General features: G+C 31.4%; 1 protein-coding gene across 1 annotated transcript in view; it reads left to right on the top strand.

Moving 5' to 3' along the window:
- The window catches only part of LOC130898205 (cytochrome P450 4g1-like), a 31,655-nt gene extending 13,617 nt beyond the window's left edge, over positions 1-18,038 (top strand). The window contains exons 5-12 of the mRNA XM_057807308.1: positions 276-458; positions 782-851; positions 2,377-2,503; positions 2,606-2,783; positions 6,234-6,346; positions 8,590-8,830; positions 11,233-11,418; positions 17,782-18,038. Of these exons, the coding sequence (XP_057663291.1) occupies positions 276-458; positions 782-851; positions 2,377-2,503; positions 2,606-2,783; positions 6,234-6,346; positions 8,590-8,830; positions 11,233-11,418; positions 17,782-17,942 (1,259 nt within the window). The 3' untranslated portion in view covers positions 17,943-18,038. The remainder of the gene's footprint in view (positions 1-275; positions 459-781; positions 852-2,376; positions 2,504-2,605; positions 2,784-6,233; positions 6,347-8,589; positions 8,831-11,232; positions 11,419-17,781) is intronic.
- The last annotated feature ends 6,647 nt before the right edge of the window (positions 18,039-24,685 follow it).

The raw sequence follows: 24,685 nt of genomic DNA, 5'->3' as shown, positions 1-24,685 counted from the left end.
TGAGAAGGAAGAAGAAGATATTTGTTACTTTTCGTAAATGAAAATTATTCCTTGCTTCACAAAAAAGTTATAAAAGTCTTGAATGCTAACTTAAATCAATTTATGCCTTTTGCTTGTACTATTTTAGTATGGAAACCAATGAAATGCTTCACATTTTTATGAAATATCGAATTGGTGAAATGAGATTTATTTCACTTCTGATATATGTTTATTTTGAAATCATTTTTATCTTTATGTATACAACGAAGATTTATAACCAAAATTGGTATTATTAGGTGATAAATGGAAGTCCCATAGAAAAATGATTGCCCCAACTTTCCACACATCAATCTTGAAGTCCTTCATGCCAGTTTTTAACAAAAATGCAGCAGCTTTAGTTGCATCTTTCAGAAAAGAGCAAGGAAAGATTTTTGATTGTCACGATTATATGAGTAGTACAACTGTGGATACTTTATTAGGTAAGTTTGCTTCAATACAATATATCATGCCTATTTTTCATGTTGAGAGTGCGATTTTTTCAATTTTCACCAGAATTCATGAATTATTAAAGGTGAAATTGTTTTCACATCAAACAATAATAAAAGGAAGCGTTTTACAATTTGTTTTTATTCAACTATCTAATGGATTTGGATTCAACTTATTTTGGATAGTATAGAACAAAAACACTATAAAGTTAAGAAATGATAAGAAAATTAGTGATTTTATTCATTTAAACATTGTGTCACTTATTATTTTTTAATAAAACTGATTGTTCAATAATTACAGAATTTTATTCTTTTAGAAACGGCAATGGGTGTTACGAAGACGTCGTCAGATAATACTGGATTCGATTACGCTATGGCTGTGATGCGGTGAGTAATTAATAATAATGAAAAAAAAAAAAAAGATAACAATCAATACTACAACTAAAGTCAAAAAACCTCAATGGGGACAGACGAAATAGAGTCTAGATGCGTCATAAAGTATTTGGGAGTGACCTTACAAAGGAAGAGGTCTTTCTAGCCCCTCTTACGGCAGCATTTCTGAGCTGCTTAATAGCAAATATTTACTGATAAGGGCCTGCTGATAGCGACAACTCACTCAATTCTTTTGTATGGGATGGAGATCTGGTCAGATATATTGAGAATAAAGAAATACTGCAAAGCGATGACTATGGTACAGAGACAAGGTGCACTGAGAATCACCATCTCCTACCAGATCTGTCTCTTTCCAAACTGTCCTAGTGATGGCTAGAATCTCCTGCATTTAGAGCATAAGAGGATATACAGAAGTAGCTCAGATATAACACGACACGATGCGGCAAAAATCGGACGTAGCAACAACGATGGACAGAAGAGAAATCAGCTGAATGGACGCTACGACTTAGATTGTGAGCCGAAAGGAAGTTTGTAGAGGTAAACTTCGACATTACCCAGCTTCACAAAATGAATAAAGCACAAACACTTGAGTATACGTATTGTGGAAACGACTAAGATGATGCCGAACACACTTTCTTCGTTTGTAATAACTGGACTGGGCTTATGAGAGGAGGTAGAGGAGACTGTCGGCAGCATAAACCATGATAATATCGTCCAGGTGATGCTACACAAGGTAGAATGTTGACAAATAATTGCTACCTATACACAGAGAATTCTTAGGCAAAAGAATGTAGATGGCTGCAGGGTATGACGATTTCATAATAGAAACAAAACAAACGGAACATACAGGAATAGATACACCTACCAGAATATCACAACAGTCCTTGGTTGGACAGAGATGACAGAAGATGCTGGTTTAGTGGATAGGTTATGGGAGTGTCACATATCCATCAGCTCTCCTGATGGAATTCGTTACGTGGATTCCGAATCTTCTTTAAAAAAGGTCGGAACTGACCAATATTTCACTCCTTTAATTAAAATGTAAATTTATACTTTTTGTTACTATCAGATTTCAATATGAGAAATGTATGTTTGAAAGCAATAAACGGTTGTTAATTCCCTTTTACCCACTTTCTTTAGTCCAGTATTCTTTAAAACAAATTAGAATAATTATATTTGCTATAAAGGGGTCAATAGTTTCGTAACCACTGACCAGGAAAACCAGGAGAGCTCAAATGTTTCCACTTACGTCAATATTACCATCAAAAACAACGTGCCAAATAGAAATCAACATCGAGCAACTTAATGTCAATTATAAACACAAAAAAGAGCTTTGTCCGTTAGTTCTTAATTTTTTTCTAAAAACGAGTGCATCTTAAGTTGTCATTGAGCATTTAAATAATCGTCGTCTTCAACTAATACTGGAGATGACTCAATTATCAATTGAACTTCAAATTTTATACGTGTTGTGATATGAAATTAACCACGTTGTGTATGAAGAAACTTCACTACTTTTCAGCATGTGCAACATACTTCACCAGAGACATATCAAGTTCTATTTGAGACCTGATATACTATTCAACTTGACTAGTTTTAGTAAAATTCAAGTTGGCCTTTTGAAGATAATACACGCTCTTACAAACGCGGTAAGTTTAATAACTCTTACATTTTGATTTAACGACTCTTCAATTTTGGTAATTATATCATTTTTAATTTTTCACATTATAAGAATTACCAATGCTTTTAAGGTAATTCGAAGGAAGAAGGAAAATTACTTTGAAAGACAAAAGAAAGGAGAGGAAAGTTTATATGGTCATGCGGTGAAAACTAGCAAATTTGATGATCAAGGTCAAATCATAGAACGCCAAGAAATCATGCCCAATTACTTACGAGATGATTTGGATGAGAATGATGAGAATGATGTTGGTAAGAATTGTCCAAAGACGTTTGTCTTTGTTTACAACAATATGTATACTTTCTAAATTTATGTTTCAATTATCTATTAATACTTCTCGTCGATAGACTGACCGTGAAAGTTTTCTCCATTCACAATCTCGCTTTTCCTAGTGAATAGATCTTAAAATCGTTCTCCCATTAATCAATTTCAGAAATGACTATTGGGGAAAGCATTGGCAAGAAATCAGGGAAGTTGGATAGATTGATAAATAGATAGATACAAATAAGAGCTAATGTATTATGAGGAAATCAATTTGTTCTTTGAACCTAATCGACATAAATCCATTTTTGTTATCAGTAGTGATTTTTTCATTAGTTCTATTGATTCATTTATCACTTCTAGAATAAAGTCACATACATTTTAAAGAAATTGGTAAAAATAGAAACATTCTCAGCTGTATAGGGTGTGACGCGAAAAGTTTTGATTAAAAGTAATGGCGATCAAGTTAAAAATCAGAAATAACGAAGTTTTAGTCTTTAGATGACAATAAGATCAAATATCATGGTGTCCTTAATACATAAAATATTTTAGGTATAATTTGTACTCAAAGTACCCCTTAGCTTTTATACTTTTTTGATATAGTATAACTGCCAGACTGGGAATGTTTGTACTCCAGTGAAAAGAGTGTCACCATCAAGAAACTATTGAATATTTTTGGATGAAAATTTTTTTGTATAATCTTTAGTAGATACCTAAATTATTTATATATAGATTATTATGGAAATCGTATGTCATACAAAAATAATTTAAGAATAAATATGGAAAAAATAGCGTTTTTTACGAAAAAAATCAAAAAAATTTTATTTTCAAGAACCTAAAAATTTAAATAGATACTCTTAAGAAGTGATAGTTTGAAAGAATAGTCTGTTAATGTATCTTTCAATAAAGGTATTAATTCTGACAAATTAAGGTAGGAATTTTGTTAATATATCAACTTTTAGATATTTCGAAATATTTATCAATTTTTATTGCTCCCACACACATATCAGATGTTTTTTTGCACAAATAAGTTTATAATACATTAAAAATACATTAAATGACAAAAACTAGTTATAAGAGAGAAATCAAACATAATTTTAAATCTCTAGGTAATATTTACAGCAGTAGGATGTATGATCTTGACAAAAAGGATACTAGCAAGTTGAGCAGCATTTACGAGATTTTTTATCATGTTATCTAGAACAAAATACACATCTTTGCGATTTTGGAAATGTTACAGCCTCTATTTTTCCAACTTTTACATCAACTTGACAAATACCAACAATAACGTACTTTATATATTTTCGAAAATTGCCAGTCTTACAGTTTTACAAGATTATGACTTAACTTCTCAAGACAAACGACGGCTGACGTATTTTCATTTATATACCTTCAATTTTATTTCGATATGTCCCAGTTCCACTGGTTCTGTTACTAAAAATGGTATAATCATTGCTGTCCTCGATGCCATCTTTCTCCAGCAGTTCTTCAAGTATTAAACGAAATCAAAACTATTATGATACGATTCACTAACCTTATTTGATACTTTTGTATCTATATAAAAAGAAAAAAACAAGCACTTATAATCACGAAAAAATCAAGTTGCAGACGCTTTGGGATACACAATCCCACTCCACTTGTTCTACGACCACAGGTACACTGACAGATGTCGCTGGAATAATCGATTACACGGTTTCAACTATTCAAAATTGCGTTAGAAATGTTTGTGGTACCGCGGGACCCCGAAGATATGACTAACGAGATATTTTAATTTGTTTTCCAAAGATTGGAAACTATATCTCCATTAATAACTCATCAATATTCCAGACAAGCTTTGTTTCAAAATTAGTCGCCAATATGCACAATTTGAATAATTCATAAGTTTAAATAGAACACCCTGTAACATTTTCAATTTCAATTATGGGTGATTCCGTTCTAACTGTGATTTTTTGTATTCAAAATTTCAAGATTTTAAAATTTAACTTTTCTAACTTTTTTATGCATATTATTCATCTATTTTACTGTAAAAATAAAACTCTAAGAGGAATTTACTACAACTTCAAAGTATCACGAGCAAGACACAAATGTCGGATTTTGAGTTCCACGGTACTGACTCATTTATCCACGGTACTGACATGGTAACTTAAGATATTAAACAACAAGTGCATCAATTTTCCTCAGTTTGATCATAAACATTAGAATTTATAAGGTAATTAGTTTAAATCATTTGTTACGACAAAAAAAATTAATAATTTATCGGTAAATTCTAGGAATGGACATGACACGGTACTGACATTCAAGTGATGTAGTATAAGTTTTCTTTAAGTGGCAAGTTATATTGTATAAAAATAATGTTTAAATATCTTAAGAATTATTCAATTAACACAAAATTTTTATTAATTGATTATTAATTAATGACTAGTACAAAAAAACAATACAGGACATTGAATATCACAGTTAGAACGGAATCACCCTTATATAAATTGACCCACTTATATTGAAAATACTGAACGGATCATTGATTTTGAATATAATTGAAAATTTTGACCAGATATTTTTCACCAGACCAGATTTTGACTAGATAACAAGGTTATCAGAACGTGCTCTATTTTTTAATATCAAACTGAATCGTCCCCTCAATTTCCTAAAGTATGTAAATCAAATGGCTTTTTCTAAAATGTGAAAATATCTTTGACTATTTAAATTTGCATTATAAAATTCTACAGCTAAAATTTCATGGTCTTTGTTGCGCATTAAACATCGGAATAACGTTCTTTATTAACGAGTGGATTTTCATTAGATCAAAAATGGGAATTATGTCAATCAAACCATCGATTTTTGGAAAACTTGCTTCATCTTACCATATCATTTTTTCTATCAAGCTCTTATCCTCTTAGGTCTCAGTCCAGAAGTATCTCAAAAATGGTTGGATTCAGTAATGGGAAATACCAACCGAATTGGTTTGAGAAATAAAGCGGAAAATGTAAGCAACTAAAATGGTTCAAATTGAGGACCTTGGCGGCCAAGTTTGAAACACCACGAATAAATTATCAATGAGTTGGAAATATCGAGTTAACTTGCAAGCGCTCGTTGTTTATTAGTTACAATTTCACGTAACTAACTTAGTTAAAGATGGAGATATCGCCATTCAAAATGAATTAGCATTTCATTAAAAATTTTATGTAAAATTCGAAAATTGAATAAAACATATTAGATTATATCTAAAATTACAAAACTCACAGCTCCGTAATTTCATATTTTTAATATAACTGTCTCCGCCCTTAAGTTTATTTGAAACTTTATTTGCCACACCCTGTATATATAAAGAAACTCTCTCGTAGGTTTAATTTTTCACGATTTAATCTATGAGAGGAATAAATTCTATTAGTAAACTGCAATTATTTACTTACATTGCTGTATTAAACTGAATTTTTCTATAGGAGAAAAGAAGAGATTGGCCTTTTTGGATTACATGATTGAAGCCAGTCAAACTAAAGGGAACATTTTGACAGATGCTGAAATCAATGAGGAAGTTAATACTATCATGTTTGAGGTTAGTAAGGTCGGATTTGTATTTTGTAATATGACATTCCTCTTCGCAACAAATTACTGTTCAAAAATATGTCCTTATGGGGAAAATTATTCAAACAATTCATATCACTATTTTATTTTACAGTTGGGAAGTTTTAGTTGTACTTATATATTGATGACGACATCACTTGTTGAGTTTAACCTCCTTTTAATTTTTTTGAATTCCTTTTCGATAATTTAGTCTATTCAGATAGTATCATCAACAGAAAGAAACATCCAACAAAACAAGACATAACCGGTGAGAAAACTATTGTCTGCGTTATGCCCAGGTGAAACAAGAATTCAAACTGTGTTGGTGAGGACTGAGAGTTGAATTGAGTGGATAAGTTTTAGTTACAAAAGTGATGGATGTAAACCATAATACTGATTGGTGAACTAATTTAGGTATTTGTCACTTAAAATCTGGTTATTTAGATAGTTATAATATACAAATAATGTTTTAGTTTAAATATTGAGGCCAAGAAGTATTTAGAAATAAAACTTCTCCAATGTCTCGACTTGCCTCGTACTTTCCGATTCAGAATTGTCGGCGAAATAAATACTAAGTGTTATTGCGCTTCTAAGAACTTCTATTTCATTGGATCTTTTTTTTTCTCTATTCAGCAGAAATAAATTATTCTATAAGTCGTCATATAACTGTAGGACATCTAACATTATTAAGTAATAAAATACGTACTGAAGCATTTCCCTTCTCCATATATGTGAATATATTAGCGATCACTGCACGATATTGACCATTTAAAATGTTTTTATGGAGTTCTTAACTCCATCTCTAGCTCAATATAGAATTTTACTAATATTTATTGGTTGAACGAAGGTGAAAAAACTGCACCCATAATATAAATTTAGCACACAACTCAAGGGCAGTATATGTGACTAAATGGCTTGTACGAAAAATATATTATATATTCATCCTAATGAAATGCTACGAACTCGTCCACAACATGGACCGTGAAGCCGGTCCCGATTGATTATTTCAATATAAGCAAAAATCTGGTGGAGCCGTCGGATGCAAATTTCGTGAAAACCTTTTGATGCAGTTTTTGCACTTGTATTTATATATACAATAGCGATTCACCGTTATAAATAAATTGAATGACTACGAAAATTATTACAGTAATTTATAAAAATGTGAACAGAACTAAATGAACCTACAAACTATTGAATGAAATGCTCAAATTGCTAATATGCAAGGCATACGTTTACAGATAAATGTGTTATTTTTAATAGTATTAATGAAACAGGTTAATCAGATTTTTGAAAGGATGATCATCATCGAGGTCATGAAATGACAATAACTCGAACAGAGATGTCGCGATCACAAATATGAGAGCATAAAAAATTTCTGACACTACAAATGGCCAAAACAAGCTGTAACGAATTTTAATCTTAAGGTGCTCACTATTTATCAAATGATTTCTTTAATTTTCTTTTATATATGATTATGTTTCCAAATCGTCTTGATTTTTGGTCTCTTCTGTTATAAAATTGGTTTTTCTCTAATTTTTGAAAGACAAAATTTGTCGTCTACTTTTTCATCATTTAGATTTTATAGAATTTTATTTTTCTCATTCTAGTGTCTTCAGGTAGAAATATTCGGCAAAAATACTTTTATTATTGAAACTATTGAAACGTTTCAAAGGGAATTGAAACAAAATTCGTTCATACTTTTGGGTTGTATCCAAAAAAACGGACTTTTCTGAAACTTTCAGTGACTTTAATGCCATATGAGCATTAATATAGGAGAGCTGGGCGATCCATTCTATTATTTAATTATAAATAGTATGTAGAAGTGTTTGGGTTTCAATATTTCTTTTTTTTGTAATGAAATGAATTGATACCTCCGAATACATTCGCAATACTATGTTAAAATTATCAGAGATATATTTATAAATCCATGACATAACGACTTAACACTTAAGCAAATTCTAAAATAATGTTTCCAAGATTTTTGAAGCATTATTTGGAATAGATATACGTTTGACATAAAATTTCTGTATGGCAAAAACCTCCACAATCTTCCACACATCTGTGTGTAAGCGTAAAATTTCTTGTTCAAATAATCAGTATTTTCGCACAAAAAGAAGTATGAGGTGAATGTGTGTTAGCGGAAGGAGATGGCAATTCAATATAAAATAAACTGAATATGAAATCTGTGATTTTCATTAATTTATTTATTTATATCCCAACGTTGATGATTTACAGGGTCACGACACGACTGCGGCTGCTTCAAGTTTCACTTTATGCATCTTAGGTATATATCCCGATATACAGCAAAAAGTTTTCGCTGAATTGAAAGAAATATTTGCTAATGATCTTCATAGACCAATTACGTTCAATGATACCATGCAAATGAAATACCTAGAAAGGGTAATCTTTGAAACCATGCGAATGTATCCACCAGTACCTATTATTGCTAGAAAAGTGAATGAAGACGTCAAATTAGGTAAGTCGTATCTAAATTCAATCAATTTTCATCAATTGAGATTCTACTAAGACCAGCATCTCATTCCAATCATATGTCAGTTCTCATTTCTTCGTATACTAATTAAAAATATCTCTTTCTTGAGTTATTTTCCATTCTAATTCATAGCAAAGATCAGATTCCAACAAAAATTTTTTTATCATAGTGTACTGTGTGTTTTTTACAATAAGCGACCGTTTTTTATGCAACTTGAATGCTTAAGCTAATGAAATCTAATAGAGAAGAATATGTTTCAAATTTATATTTGATATCTTTTCTATTATTCGTGATTAACCATAGGTTTCCAACATTAATAAGAATAAAACTATTATAATATAATTATGCTAGTGAATTCTGAAGATTTTCTTCAGACATTCGAATGTGCAATCACCGAGTTGGTTTTAGGACAAGTCATTGTGGCTTCAAAAATACGAATGGGACAACTAAACGAGAAATCGGACGCCATTGAATTGGATAATTAGTGATGATGTGAAGCATAGTTCTAACTAGAGTCTTGTTTTTGATTTATTACATACTCAAGAAAATTATTGAACAAATTTATTGATTTTAAGAGTAGAACTAGTGAATTCCTTTGAAATAAAAAACAACTGTTGATATTCTCATTTTAAAAATGTATCATATCGATTCTGTTTCAAGGGCGAAAATTTATGAAATAATTTGAAAAATTGGATAATCTTTCTTAAACCTCAATGGAGGTTTCGACATTTGTCGACTAATACTTAACAAAACAAGAGAACTAAAACTGAAGGAAAAGACGTATTACTCTAAAAAGACAGACTGACAGACAAAACAAAGATATAATAGACAACAACGAACGATATGGTAGAAAAAAGAGAAAATTATACGTGTCGTCGAAGATGAAAAGAAAATCGATGAAATTATTTTTTGTGACTTAACTTAATAATCACAGTTGAACAAAAAGACAAACATAACACATGTACAACAAATGAATTCCATGTGTGATAACTCAAATCTTCCTCATACATCTATTGTCGTAATATTGAATGAACGATTATCCAGCATAAATTTAGGAACACTCACAGTATCGAATCATTACTAATTTGGAATTTTCAGGCTAGTTAATGATATTAAGATTACCTTCAGTTTTTGAAGTAGATAACTTAGTTATTGAAAGACGCGTATTGGAATAGTTTTTATAGCTTTTTCTAACTAGAGCTTTTCTAATGAAATTGGTTACATATGAAGGTATCTACCCTAGTTATATAATTTCAGCTATACACTATACCCTTCACCATTTAGTGTGCAAAGATACATGCTTAAAAAGTTACTTGTCTAATTTATACGATAATCCAAAATATGAATCCAAAAGCACACATTAACCCTTAAATTGGAAAGTCAACATTTTAACAAATAAGATCTGTTTTCCCAAAAGTAAAATGAATTATTACTTTCTCTTATATAAATGAATAAATCAACTTTTTCTGATTACTATTCACTATTTGACTTTGTATTCTTTTGGAAGTTCTAATTCCTATATACCTCTACTTTTAACATAGTTTCTTGGCAACCCCATCTATTTTTACTTACAAGAACCCATGGGAGACGTTTTGGACTGAAGAGAAGTTTCTCGGGACAGCGAAGCGAGCAGATCTCGAACGCCTAGGGGTTCAGTACGTGCGATCTATTTTAATTTTACGCTTTGTATATATTTTTGTGTATATTGTTTTGTTTGTATATTTGTAAAAACTCGTACAGTAAGTTTAAGTACTTATCGAACTATTATCGTGCTACCTGTACACAATTCTCGATCCTAATACTAGCTCCCATAGAACATGACATTATGTTCTTCCTAATTGTATCCTCTAAATTCCTGGCTTCACGAATGAATAGAACTTCCATTTATAACGGATTATTTTGAAGACGATTTCATACATTTCTCTTTATAGAATTGCTTGACACTGCAAATCACCCAAAAACACTTTGCAGAGGAAACATTCATGATGTTGAATGTAAACTTTGGTACTACAAGTTTGATACGAATTTTTTGCTTTTTTTATCACATTCAATCAACTTCTAGCTTCTCAATAGTGGGAAAGCCACGCTTGTATGTTGAGCATATTCAACCCACACACTAATAATTGCACACACCCTAACTAAAATTGACGTTTTGGCTTTTTGAAAACTTCCTGGCTTCGTTACAGTTTTCCGACTGCTTAAGAATACATTGATCGAAAGTTCTGTATGAAACAAAGTCATTATATTGTACCTACATGTACCTAAAGTAACCAACAATTTGTTATGTATTTATTAAAGTTACTCATTTTACAATTAGAGTTTTTTCAATTTATTTATCATTCATTTTACCATTGAATATTGATTACGAACAATTTTTTGTTTTTCAGTAACTGGTGATTACACGATTCCTGCAGGCACTACAGTCATTATTTCTCAATTTTATATTCATCGCAATGAGAAACACTGGAAAAATCCAACAAAATTCGATCCTGATAATTTCCTACCCGAAAACTGCCAAGGCAGAAATTATTATTCATACATTCCCTTCAGCGCTGGACCTAGAAGTTGCGTAGGTTGGTATAAATGTTAAATTTTATTTAGAAACACCAAAAAATTTATATACTAAATTTTCACTTATTTGTATTTGTAAGACTTGGAGAAATTTACACGTCATCTTCCTATGCCATATTGGTGATATTTTACTTTCTTGTACGCCATTATTATCACTGATAATTATGATAATTTGATGTTTCTTCTTCATCTGCTTTCTTTTAAACTTATTTGATGCGTTTTTTTGTATCTGGTTTAATGTAACTCTGGTTATATTTTGGTTTCCTTATATTATATTGATTCAGTATCGGTGGTGATAAGATTATAAATGATAAAACTGGAAATTAGCGTCTCCCGGAACGAAGCAACCTGTTGCTTTATTTTTTTAACATCAAAGCATTTATGACAATAGTATTCAATAAAACTTCGAGTTTATCTTTATTGTAGTAGCGAATATGTTTTTGAAAGTGAGCTTGCGAGTTGATTAGATACAAGAATATCATATTTTCCTCTATTGTATAATCGCAGGAAGTTTTATTTTTGTTTCTTCACCTTTTCATTCGCCTCTTTATCACGATTCTCTCTATAGCTGTTAAGAACAGTGAAACGCGCCAATAAAATATTATTACGAGTTTCCTTTCCAATTATGTTCAAAGTTATCAATAAATTGAAAATAGGTACTGACGTAGATGAGTTCAGTCAACTTTATACAATTCGTTTGATACAATATACTTGAATAGTAATTATTTCACTCATCTTCTTCCTTTCCTTGAGAGTTTTTCCTTCGTCACGGTCACTCGAGTTGTAATCGATATTATTATCAAAATCCTCCTTAAAAATAGAAGCATGCATCTATTTAATTCTATTCGGCATTTTGCTCGCAGAATTATCGATAATCTAAGAAAAGTTTTTTACGTAACAAGTATGGACAGGCTTTTACACACGAATTGCGTACAATATTTTTTCTACTGGTGAAAATTTCTTGAAATAGTGCATAATAGTAGTTTATGCAACTAGTGTCGGTATGAACAATCCACACGAGTCGAACAGTATATAGGAAAAATTTCACTAAACTATTTTTAACGATTTTATTTATAATTTCACCAATTCAATTTTATATTTTTACTGATTTTTTGTGATAAACGTACAGTTGTTAAATATGTTACGGTTTCTACGTACTTATTTACTTCGATACTGTTATAAGTAGATGTTGATTCTATTGAATTGCACTGAGTATTTTGGATGGATGTTGATGGCATTCGTGTTTTTTATCAACTGACCCTACAATAGTATTAGCGATGTCTGTTTTTTTACTATAGAAATGCTCTATATACGTTTCCATTACCGCTACTGACTTTTCTTTTTCGGTTGACTCTTACCAGCCTGTCCTTAAGCATTCAGCAACAACTTTCCGAATGCTTATGACGGTTTTTGAGTCAATATATGCTTTTCAACCGTAAGTTCAGTGTATACACATATCTAAATAGTGAATTTCATAGAATGAACTAATTTCGTCATGAGTTACTATTTCCTGTTATACCGATTTCCTGTTATGACTAGGAAAGTTTTGTACAGTTTAGAATAGCGTAATGGATTGTAGCACAAGTCTTTATTAAAATAAAAATCACGCACTACTCGTTTTTTTTTAGACTTCTTGTTGATATTAGTAAATCTAACAGGTTGTCAACTTCGTGAATGTTTCTGTAGTACCTACAAATAGTACCTGAATACACTGTTTACACCACCTCTACACCAACACTCACAATTACACTGTCTGACGCACGTTTTGATAATAAAGTTATCGTCTTCAGACACTTGGCTTACCTTTAGTCACTGAAGACGATAAATTGGTTATCGAAACAAAAATGCCATCAACATTGATCCAAAATACTCAATGCAATTCAATAGAATTAACATCTACTTATAACAGTATCGAAGTAATTAAGTACGCAGATTTATGAAAGTAAATCGTAACATATTTAACAACTGTACGTTTATCACAAAAAATCAGTAAAAATATAAAATTGAATTGGTGAAATTATAAATAAAATCGTTAGAAATATTTTAGTGAAATTTTTTCCTATGTGGGTCCTAGAAAAAGTATACTGTTCGACTCGTGTGGATTGTCCATACCCACACTAGTTGCGTAAACTACTATTACGCACCATTTCATAAAATTTTCACCAGTAGAAAAACTATTTAATTCAATTCGTGTGTAAAGGCGTTTTTTCGACACATGTGATTGTAGTGGTGGTGTAAACAAAGTATTCAGTATGAATATCGCCAACGGTTCCAGAAATTCCTACTTAGTAACAACGACTTAATGATTTACCACGCAATTCTTGATTATTCATAAACATTAAACACACTTTAAGTTTGGATAGAAGTCTTGCTTTTGTTTCCTCTACAATTTAATCATTTTATATTTTCATTGCTTCGGCGTGGAGTTTTATTTTTGTTGGAAAATCTTTCTTTCCATCAACTATTACAATAATGCTACTTGTCACTATTTGAAGTAGACTGAAATTATTTCACAGAACAATACTATCAAAATACCAATAAATCGTGAGCAAAGCAAAACTAATATTAGCGCTTTCTCCGCGGCTTTAATATGAATTTTAATATTTTTTTGTACTCATTTATTGAATATATGATAATGAGGTTATAATACGAATATTCCTTATTATTATTTATTTACTGAGCGATGAAATTATAAAGCAAAAGAGATTCACGTCAACATAACAAATGCATGAAGTATACAACTAACGGTGAGAATAATGATATTGTCTGTTTTTCTCCTTTTTCCCAACTACTCCATTACTCAAAGTTGAAAGAGATCACTGAATATTTTCAGGTGACAATTCACTTAACGTACGTTTGAATTTTATTACGTTCAGTATCTCAGAAGACCAGGTTAACAAAACAAAAGTTAATTTTCTTAATAAAAATTGCATTTACTTTTTTATTTCATTTGATAAATCATCTGAAGTATTTAAGAGTTTGTCAATAAAATCGCTACAAATCGACTGTCTGCAACCTTTATAAACTCTAAATATATACTTCAAATTTTGAGATATTTCAAGAAAAAGAAATGTAACGTAACAAAAAATAGTCATATTTTTAATTGGAAGGATGAACTTGATGGATTGACAGCTAATTATCAATATTTGGCTAGTTTTGTCGCGCAATTTACCCAGTTGAGGACATTGCATAGGTATTTCTGCTTGCGGTCGAAATCTTTGATACCCTCTTTCAAATTCCACCTTCATTATCCGTTCCATCAGTCATCAATCAGAGCAAATAATTGTTAAGCGTATTTCTGAATATTCTCATCAAGATATTCTAACTGTGAAAAGACTGGAAATATTCACGTCGACTTAAATTCTGCTCAATAAATATCAATTTTCCAAGAAAGGTCAAAGTTACATCCTTTGTTCCCATTAAATTGAGGCTCCTGTAATTGTAAGTTAATTTCATTGAATTTTTTGAACGAAATTGTAAAAAAGTGGACAAATTTTTGTTGAACACGCATCTTGTACTTGTCTACAGAGGTATGCTGATGTATTTCAGCTTTAATTAATGAGCTTGTTTCATTCAAACTTAATTTCATCACAATTAATCCACGTAATTTGGTAAAATGTGGAAACTGTAGTTTCTAACTTTTGTATAGTAAATTCATCACAAAAGAAGCGAATTAACTTGCTTAATATGGAATAAAATGAAAACGATTCTATGTTGAAACTAGAAATGTGTATCATAAAATCTATGAATATATTCGTAGTTTGTGAAAATTTTTTTTCAATACTTTTGACGACTCATTTCAACTTTCATTTTAAGATAAAGAACATAGCATTTGCATGGAATTCAATGTAAAAATGACAGCAATTTCGTATAATTACGTTACTTTAATATCTACTCATACTTACTCATATATTGAAACATAAAAATGAGTCTCTTTGGCTAAGTTTCATTCCAACAAATAACAAAATACGGAAAAACATTGTCGCAATCAAAATATAATAATAATTTTTTTAACTAAAGAGGCTTCCTAACTAACTTTGTTCGAAACATTAACATTTCACAAAATAGAGAAACTGAAGTACGAGGTCTACTTTCGTAAAATCAATATTTAAAATGCTTAGGTAGTTCAAATATATATTCATATGCACGAAAAATTGTCGTCATATGTCACAAGCTCATTTTATAATGCGATAAATTGCTTGTTTTGCTGCATCCCCATCAGATTCGATGAGCCAACGCGTGATGGTCGTGAATTTACCTCGCTAACACTTTGATCTGTCTATCTACAGTGTACCCTGGTCTGCTTACTTGTCATGTAGCAACTGCGCAAAGTGAGACACCTGTCTAGAGGCAAGGCGGGTTTTTCTTCTGATTTTAAGAAATTTGAATGTAACTACAGTAGCCTTTATCTATGGATAGCCTCTTAGTTACAGAGAGCTGTCGGTAGTTTCCCCTCAGCTCTTAATTAACCAGATAGTGTTCAGTAACCATACCAGCAACTCTCCTTGGTTAATATCTGCTTTCTCTCAACCCTAAGCAGGTTTTTTTCAATAAGTTGATTGTTATAAGGTGCATTTTCCACTACCTGGGTTCATTTCAAGTAAATTCACATTTTTCTTCTTATTATGATTGTCTCCAGATTGAAAGCTTGATTTACAACTAAGCTGGAGAAAATTATGCTGATTGCATTAACAATAATCATACGATCGGTTCTATTAGTGTGTTTAAAATTCCATTTTCTTTATGTTCCAGCTTTTCTTGTAGATGTGACTAGAATCAATATAAGTTTCATTATTATATATATAATCGTCCTTCCATTTTCCGTTTATTTGTTTCCACCTAATATCATTTGATCATTTTTTCCATCTGAAAAGTATCAGCCATATTTCTAGCCGAAGCTAGCCCATTTCAAATGAATTATCCGCGAAAATGTTAAGGAATTTTCTTCTGCTATATCATAATTATATGATGTTTCTATACATACATATGCTGTGGCATATCATAATACAAGTAAAAGAAGGTTTTTCATTCCAGCAAGAGTCCCAAATTCGGAAACAAGAGCGTAGCGCAAGTGTCTGAAGGAATGAGTGTTTCATACTATTTATTTATAGAAAAATCGTTGAAAGTATACATATATTAGGGAAATTACACCGTAACGTAGATAGTCGGTTGGTAGCACTGATTCATGTTTGACAGTTGAGTTTAGAAATATTTAAATTTGAAAGTTTGCTCGAGTTAGAAAAAAACTCGCGGGCGTGGCCTCTATCTCCATAAATAATTCATCTCTTCAGAGAATGACACATTATAATTTAAATATATTAATCCAACGATTCATTTTAAGGTTAGGTGTTTCGGAGAAATTTCTTAACTGTAGATTTGTAGGTTTTGTAGAAATTTCATCACTACATTTACTTTGTATAGGAAAATATTGTAAATAATATCTTAGAATTGAAATAACTTCACAACACCACTACACATGACCGAATAATGCATCGTCCAATCAGCTATAAAAATGAAACTGTTATTCAGGGGCACCAACCCACTAGAGAAAAATTACCAAAAATCGTTTAAGAATAGAGTCCATTTCTAACGAAAATACCTGCGAGAATAACGTTGTTCTAATACCAGAACAGAGAAAATATATTCTGACTCCACTTTTTTAAAATGGTATAATTGGTTATATTTTTCCTACTTCTTTATTAAATGAGGCCTCAATGTCGATAGGTGGAGTTTGTCACCGCATAGTGTCAGCTAGGAAGGTGTACCCGTCCGCCCCCTTTCAAATTAATAATAAACAAAAAATTTTTCAAAAAATCAGAAATGAAAATAAATAAAATTTTCCAAAAATCTGAAAAAATATAAACAAATAAAATTTTTCTAGAAATCAAAAAAATATAATTAAATAAAATTTTTCAAGAGCTCAAAAAAAAGAAAAACCGAGAAGCCGTTTTTATTTGCAAGCTCTTTTCGTTTTCTTCTAGCCAAAAAAACCTAAATCTCCACCTTTCCTCCTCCGGTAAAGTTAGCAAACACAATCCCACGCAACCATCACAGCCTCAGCTCTGCAGAAAAGCAATTCTTATATCAGGGCCCACTTCAACAAACCCTCCTCTTATTAAAATTTTCCTTATCCTACCAAATTCTATCCAATGAATCTCTCTCCCTTACTAGCTAGGGAGGTCGAGTCATAGATATCATTAACAATGACCGTTGATTGGTTCTTGGAATATGGATGTATTAATGGATACAACCAATTTAATATGATAATTACGTTCAATCGGAAGTGATACAGATATGATTACATATTTGTCGTGTTTTAATTTTACAAAATTTGTACACATATCACTTTACAAACTTTTTTTCAGGAAGGAAATATGCAATGTTAAAGTTAAAAGTACTTCTCGCTGACGTAATAAGAAAATTCGAAATAATATCATTGGATCGAGAAGAGGACTTCAAATTACAGGCTGATATTATTTTAAAGAGAGAAGAAGGGTTCCATATTAAAGTAGTTGAACGCACTTGAACATTTATTTGAAAGTACATTCCTTGTAACGATATCTATGCTCAATGTTTATTTAAATGTTATTAACTAGTTAATAAAAAGTTGGTTTTATCAAAATAGTTTTTGTTCGTCATTTTCTCCCTTAATTCTACTCAGTTGAGAAAAAAGCGCAAAGTTTCTTGAAGGGTGTTAAAAGATTTAAACGGATTGCCTCAAGTTGTTCTTGTTTCTCAGTTTTGTCCACTTATACTGTGAGAATAGTATAAAAAACAATTGGACTTCGATAAAACTTCAAGAAAAGCCTGATTTAATTAAACATCACAATGATTTCTGTGAATATTCTGAAGTAAACAATAACATAAAGTAAGCACTGGGGTAATAAGCTATTACACTATTTTTTTAAACTAGTAGACTGAAGCATTATTTTACGTTTTATTACATAAAACGCGTCAAATTTCGAAAGAATTATGAATAATTATTGAACTTTAGTGTTCGAATAGATTCCCACTCCGCTTTGTGAATCCCCTACTTATTGAAATCAAAATCGATCAGTATAAAAACCAGATCATGGAAATGTACATTAAATACTGATCTGAATATTTTGAAACAAATTGGTTGATTTATTGACTATTACGATTTAAGCAATAACGATGCCCCTCGTTGTTAATATATTATTACATTTTAGAGTTTTCTATGATTTGGTTGCCATATTCTCGTAGAAGCTACTAACTTACTTAGAAGTTTGTAGTACTTCCATTAAAGATGATAATACAAGTTATAATAGTAGGTACTATTTTCACTTGAGGGAAAAATAACAAAGAATTCTGTAGTCTTCAGTGGAGTCCCATTCTGAAAAGAACGGAATCGTATTATAAAAGACGATAATGTTTTAAATATATTTTTTATATTGCAATTCTAATTGGATTAGTAGAACTTTTCAAAAATTTGGTTAGTTTTTTTGCCCTCAAATATATAATAAATGGCTCCGATTTCAATTCAAACGTCATTTTTTTGCCATTCAAATTTGTTCGACACCTGATATAGAATAAAGTGGAGCAACTATAGGTTATAACTTAACTGCTTTGAGTCCACCTCGCAAGCGTTCATTAAACATTTTTTATCACGAATTAGCTTCGTATTTCTTATAAATATTTCAAAGAATCCAAGCTCTTCAAAATGGAATGAAGATTAATTATTAATTAATTATTTCTTTCTTTGGAAAGTATTTAGCACTGTTGACAAAGTATGATATATCTTGACGTTCACTTTCACTCACTTCTCTCACCGCATTCAAAGTAAACTGTTAGTTTTCCTTTTAATGTACTCGAAACCATGTTTATATAATTGAATAATACCCCGAACGCTCCGTGCAGACGCTACGAGGGCAGAAGAAAGCGGACATGCGCTTTAGGCGACCACCATTTTTGACATTCAGGCGTCAGTCGGCGTTGTGCTACAGCAACGTAAACATGTCTGCCATTATTGATACTCCCGCCAAGTGTGAATGCCTAGTGCTGCAGAAATCCATCGAAGAATGAGTCTTGTGTATGGGGAAAACTTCATGAGTGAAGATGTTGTGCGTGGATGGTGTCGAAAGTTTAAAGCTGGCCCTAATGATGTGTATGATGAAGGAAGCCAAGAATGCAAATCAGTCGTTTTATATGACCTAGTTCAACGAGTTGACAGAATGGTTGCCACAGAAAACCGCAGATTCACCGTTACTGCTTTATCTACGGAATTTCCAGAAGTTTCAAGGTCTGTTTTGTACTCTACTTGAATTCATTGGCGGCAACTTTATTTGAAGAGAGTATTTGAAAAGCTTGTCCAAGGATATGAAAAATTTCTCAATCTCTTCGGTGATTATGTCGAAAAGTAACCGTACGTATACCAATCTTTCGGTAATAAAATTATTGTTTTATATGTATAGTAAATCAAGATGAGAAGACCGTTATATTTGAGTTGAACGTAATTTAATTGTCAGAATGATATATCCAATATTAAAATTGATTTTTTTTCAATTAATCTTGCACTATCTTAAACACAATATCCAGCAGTCATCAGCGATTTACCAAAACACATGAATTTTAAACAGTATTATTTGAAAACCGACCACATAAGGGTAATTAATAACTTTTAATGCTCAAACGAACAAAAGTAAATGAAACAACCTGTCCGCTGATCGTATTTATCCTCAATATACGAAAAGATTCTTATGACTACGAGCCGATTAATTCGTGAAGTTTCCGAACGACAGTGAACGTAATCCGGATTACTTTCCTAACTTTCAGATCGTGATCGGATTAACCCGATCATATTATTTAAAAAGCTCTTGTGTGGAGCTGTTGTGTGTATATGCTCTATCCCAGTTAATTTTGTCATGTTAATTTTCTAGAATGTTGGTTTGTATATACGAGGGCTGTTTTTTTCAACCTCGGGTAGGCTATAAACAGAAGACAATTCATATGAAACAATAATTTTATTACCAAAAGATTGGTTACTTTTCGACATAATCACCGAAGAGATTGAGACATTTGTCATATCCTTGGACAAGCTTTCCAATAACCTCTTCAAAGAAAGTTGCCGCCATTGTAGCCTAGCTATTCAGTAAAAATTCTATGAGATTCCGTAGACAAAGCAGTAATGGTGAATCTGCGATTTTTTCAACCATTCTGTCAACTCGTTGAACCAGGTCATCTAAAACGACAGATTCGAGTTTTTGTTCCCCTCCATCATGCACATCATTACGACACCATTCACGCTCAACACCATCACTTATGAAGTTTTCTTCCCCATACACACGACTCATTCTCCGATGGATTTCTGCAGCATTATGGCCTTCAGCTTGTAAATAACGAATCACACTTCGCAATTGACACTTGGCGGAAGAATCAATAATGGCTGACATGTTTACGTTGTTGTAGCACAACGCCGACTGACACTTGAATGTCAATAATGGCGGAGTGTGTAGTGCGAGAGCTTTGCAGTCGCCCGTTTCCTTATGCTTGCGTAGCGTCTATACTGAGCGATGTGATGTTGAAAAAAAACGGCCCTCGTATTTATCGTTTGGCATTAGTGTTTGTATTAACTTATATATTATTGATTGAATCCAAGATCTACGATTTCTGTCTTGTATTATTCACTTCTGATTCCGTGTTTTCTCAATGATAAATTTTCTGTTATTCCTGTCACTATTTTTCCATCTTGTATCATTCGTACAAATCTGTCAATTTCAAGAAAGAAATTTGCAACTTTTCATTTAGTTTGTTATTATTTTTTTTTCCGAAAAATAGTTACAAATTTGGTTTGAAAGTATATATTTTCTTGTAGAATCACTTTGTCAAAATCACATTCTCCTCTCTCAATTCCACCCTAATCCTCTACTTCTGCCTCTATTTCTCTTTTGTTTGCCCTTCTTTCGTCTAAAAAATTATTAATATATCTTTTTTTGTATCAATGTAATTTACTCAGGTAAACGATTAACATAGTAATCATTTTTATTTTATATGGTCTTAAAATGCTCCATGACATTAATTTTCTTTTATACTTCAGAAAATATCATAAAATCTACAACATTCCTATTACGTAAATCTCAGTATAGTAACAAACCTTGCTTATAAGCTATAAATCTTTACTTGAGTGTGGTAGAATTAATGTTTTTCAAAAGTTAATCGATTCTCTCAGTTTTCTTGTGTCAAGTATCTGAATACAATAAAATCCTGGAGATCCTGGAGATTCTAATATGGATTTTACCGTTAATTAGTGTGATTCTACAAAAAGTCATTTTTCGACATCCAAACTTTGAGTTACTTGGACGATAGAACAAAAGAAATTGGCGAATGTTAGCAAGCTTTGAAAATACGGGGTTCACTCCAGGGTTTTCACAAATCAACTCTTTTCCGTCAAAACAGCGTGTATCATTTTGTCACGGTCTTCTATACAATCGAAGTTGATGACCTGTCTGGAACGGATCTCGGGTTGTATAAAATATATTCAGACTTCTAAACGTCGTAAGTTTGTTAATACTATTCCTAATGGTTTGAAATAAACACCATTATTCTTGTAAAATTAAGGTTTATTTATTTTCGTTAATAAAGAATATACTTTTTTCAAATTTTCCAAACCCATTGCTTGCAGAATTCGGCAGTCCGCCTATCCGCTCAACAGAAATGTGTGTAATGAACATGTCGAAGCTCTTTGTTATATATGCTGTGAATTATTTCTTCATATTCACTTATGTCCTTGTCCTTTTTCATCCCATTCTTTCGCATACGTTTACGATAAACGCTCTAAAATTGGCTATTATGTGTCGGTGGCGTTTGGTTTATGAAGCCATAAAAATAAAGAATTAAAAATAACTAAAGAATGCTTGATTTATTACGTATTGATAACTATAAAAATGGCACTGAAAAATGATGATAAACAGGTTAATATTTATGAAATTCAAAGAAAAATGCGTGAATATCAACGTGTCACGATTGATCGCCATGTTTCTGACATTACAATATTAAAACAATTTCATACTTTAGATTAGCAAAGTCAAAATGGAATTAGTTACATTATCGCCAGAAGCGGAAGAGTAGATCAACCCATGGTGTAATAGAGACAAGGTGTGTTCTCTCCGTAGATCAATTTTCTACCTGTTTTGCGCATTTCTAAAACGTCGCCGAATTGCCATGCAATCATAAAATTATTGTTTTTTGGAAATATTAACCTAGACAAGTGTCGCGCAGAGTTATATACGGATTTTTATTGTAAATCTTACAGACAACATAGAAATGTAATGATACTCGATTTGACGTAGAAAAATAGAGATAGTTTTGCAAAAAATGGACTTTCTGTTTACGAGTGAGTTATAACTTGTGCAGTTGCGAACGTTTGTATTAAATACAGTTGGAAATGGAAATGGTAACAAGAATCAGAATATTGAGTACTTCCCATTTTCCAAAGATGATGATATTCAACAAAAATGGATTGATGCTTGCAATTCCAACAAGGAAATTAACCTCAAAAATGGTTTGTAAATAACTTTTCAATTCTAAAATATATTGCATGCTTGTTGATGTTAAAAATGATAATTGATTGCAGGGCGTATCTGTTCATGCCACTTTACGCCGGATTAATTTGAGGATACCAGCTATTTGAATAGTATAAGCGATAAACCTATTTTAAAGCTACAAAAAAATGCCGTTCCAACATTATACTTGACTGAATCTGCATGGTATTTATTATTCAGAATGGAAATGATTCATCGATATACCAAAACTATTTTGGTATATTTTGCTATTTTGAAAATGATTTTAGATGTTCACAAAAGAGAGCACGTAGCTCTAGTTTTTCAAGTTGCACTAGGAAAAGAAAAAATATTGTATAAAAATTCTGCGTGATGTTTCGACGGATCAGATGTTCTACATCAAAATATGCACCTGTTAGAATGGAGGAGTTTTTATGAAAATTTATGAGTGAATGTTCGTAGTAAAATTATTACTCTTCAACCAGTAACTTATAAAAAAATACCGAAACACGCGAATTCTACGGCACTAAAGAGCCTTTTTTTGTTTTCAAAAGAGTTATTCCATTTTTCAATAACCATATAACTAAAATAAGATAAGGTTATGATGGAATTCAATTTTCACGAGGGTTTTAATGCCCCTATACACGACATACCTTTACATTAAAAATAGGTGGGTACATTTACAGCTAAGCGGTTGAACAAAAAAGTTTTATTTTGTTGGAACAAATTCGTCCAACTTAAATTCGATTCACGTGTTTCAGCATTTTTTCTCAAGTTCTCGGTTGAATAGTATTTATTTCAACTCTAAAAATTTAAATTTGATTGCGTTAATTCAGTTGTACAATTTCTGCTGTTACTAACAAGCTCGCGAAATGGAATTTTAAAATTCGGTGAATTCGCGCGGCGCCTTCGTTTTTTTATAAATAGTGGATGCATATTTGATGATTTTTTCATTATAGAAGGCGGTTTATTACAGTATTTCTTTCTACATAGGAAACTTTATTTATTTATTTCTTGTGTTTCTTTTTGTTCTAGAACTTTGTAGAATTCTATTTGTTGAGTATAAATAAGTTTATGTAGCGCAGTAAGTTAGTTTTAAATAAATAGTCTTAGTGAAAATAACGAATTAAGAGAACTAATCGCAGAAATTGTTTATTGTATTTATAAGTAAATTATTATAAGTTAAGTGTATTGTATATGAATAAATTAAGAACGTGAGAGAAAGTGTTTATTAATTTACCCCACGAATAGAAATAGCGTAAATAAATACGAAAAACGTTACATTATTGATAGCTAGGAAATTAGATGCTTTTTTACATCTTAATATCTACCTATTAAGATAAATAACTGTTCAAAATTGTATTTATTACTATTTAAAATACTGTGAATATCGTATATAGCAACTTTGAAATCTTCGAGAAAAGTATAATTTATCAATTACTTTTTATTTACTTTATCAAATTATCAAGGAATTGACACAAATACTATTTATTGGATCTATCAGCGAGTGAACTAACTGCAGATATTAAAAATGTTTACCATCTCATGTTTGTCAGGGTAGAAGGCGATAGTGGAATATAATATTGAAATCGGAGCGAATCGTGTCTTCATTCTAAGCGAAGTCACAGTGGAGTGTGTACTTTATTTAATACCAGCTCTACCAGTGAAGAACTTGCCCTTAGTGGCCGGCTATATGTTCTAGACAAAGATAAAAAAATTGAGTATTGCCTTATCTCCGCAAAAACATCGACAC

The sequence above is a fragment of the Diorhabda carinulata genome, chromosome 9, assembly GCF_026250575.1.
Source record: "Diorhabda carinulata isolate Delta chromosome 9, icDioCari1.1, whole genome shotgun sequence".
NCBI lineage: Eukaryota > Metazoa > Arthropoda > Insecta > Coleoptera > Chrysomelidae > Diorhabda > Diorhabda carinulata.
Note: the sequence above shows the minus strand (reverse complement) of the source record. Positions and strands in the feature narration are given on the sequence as shown.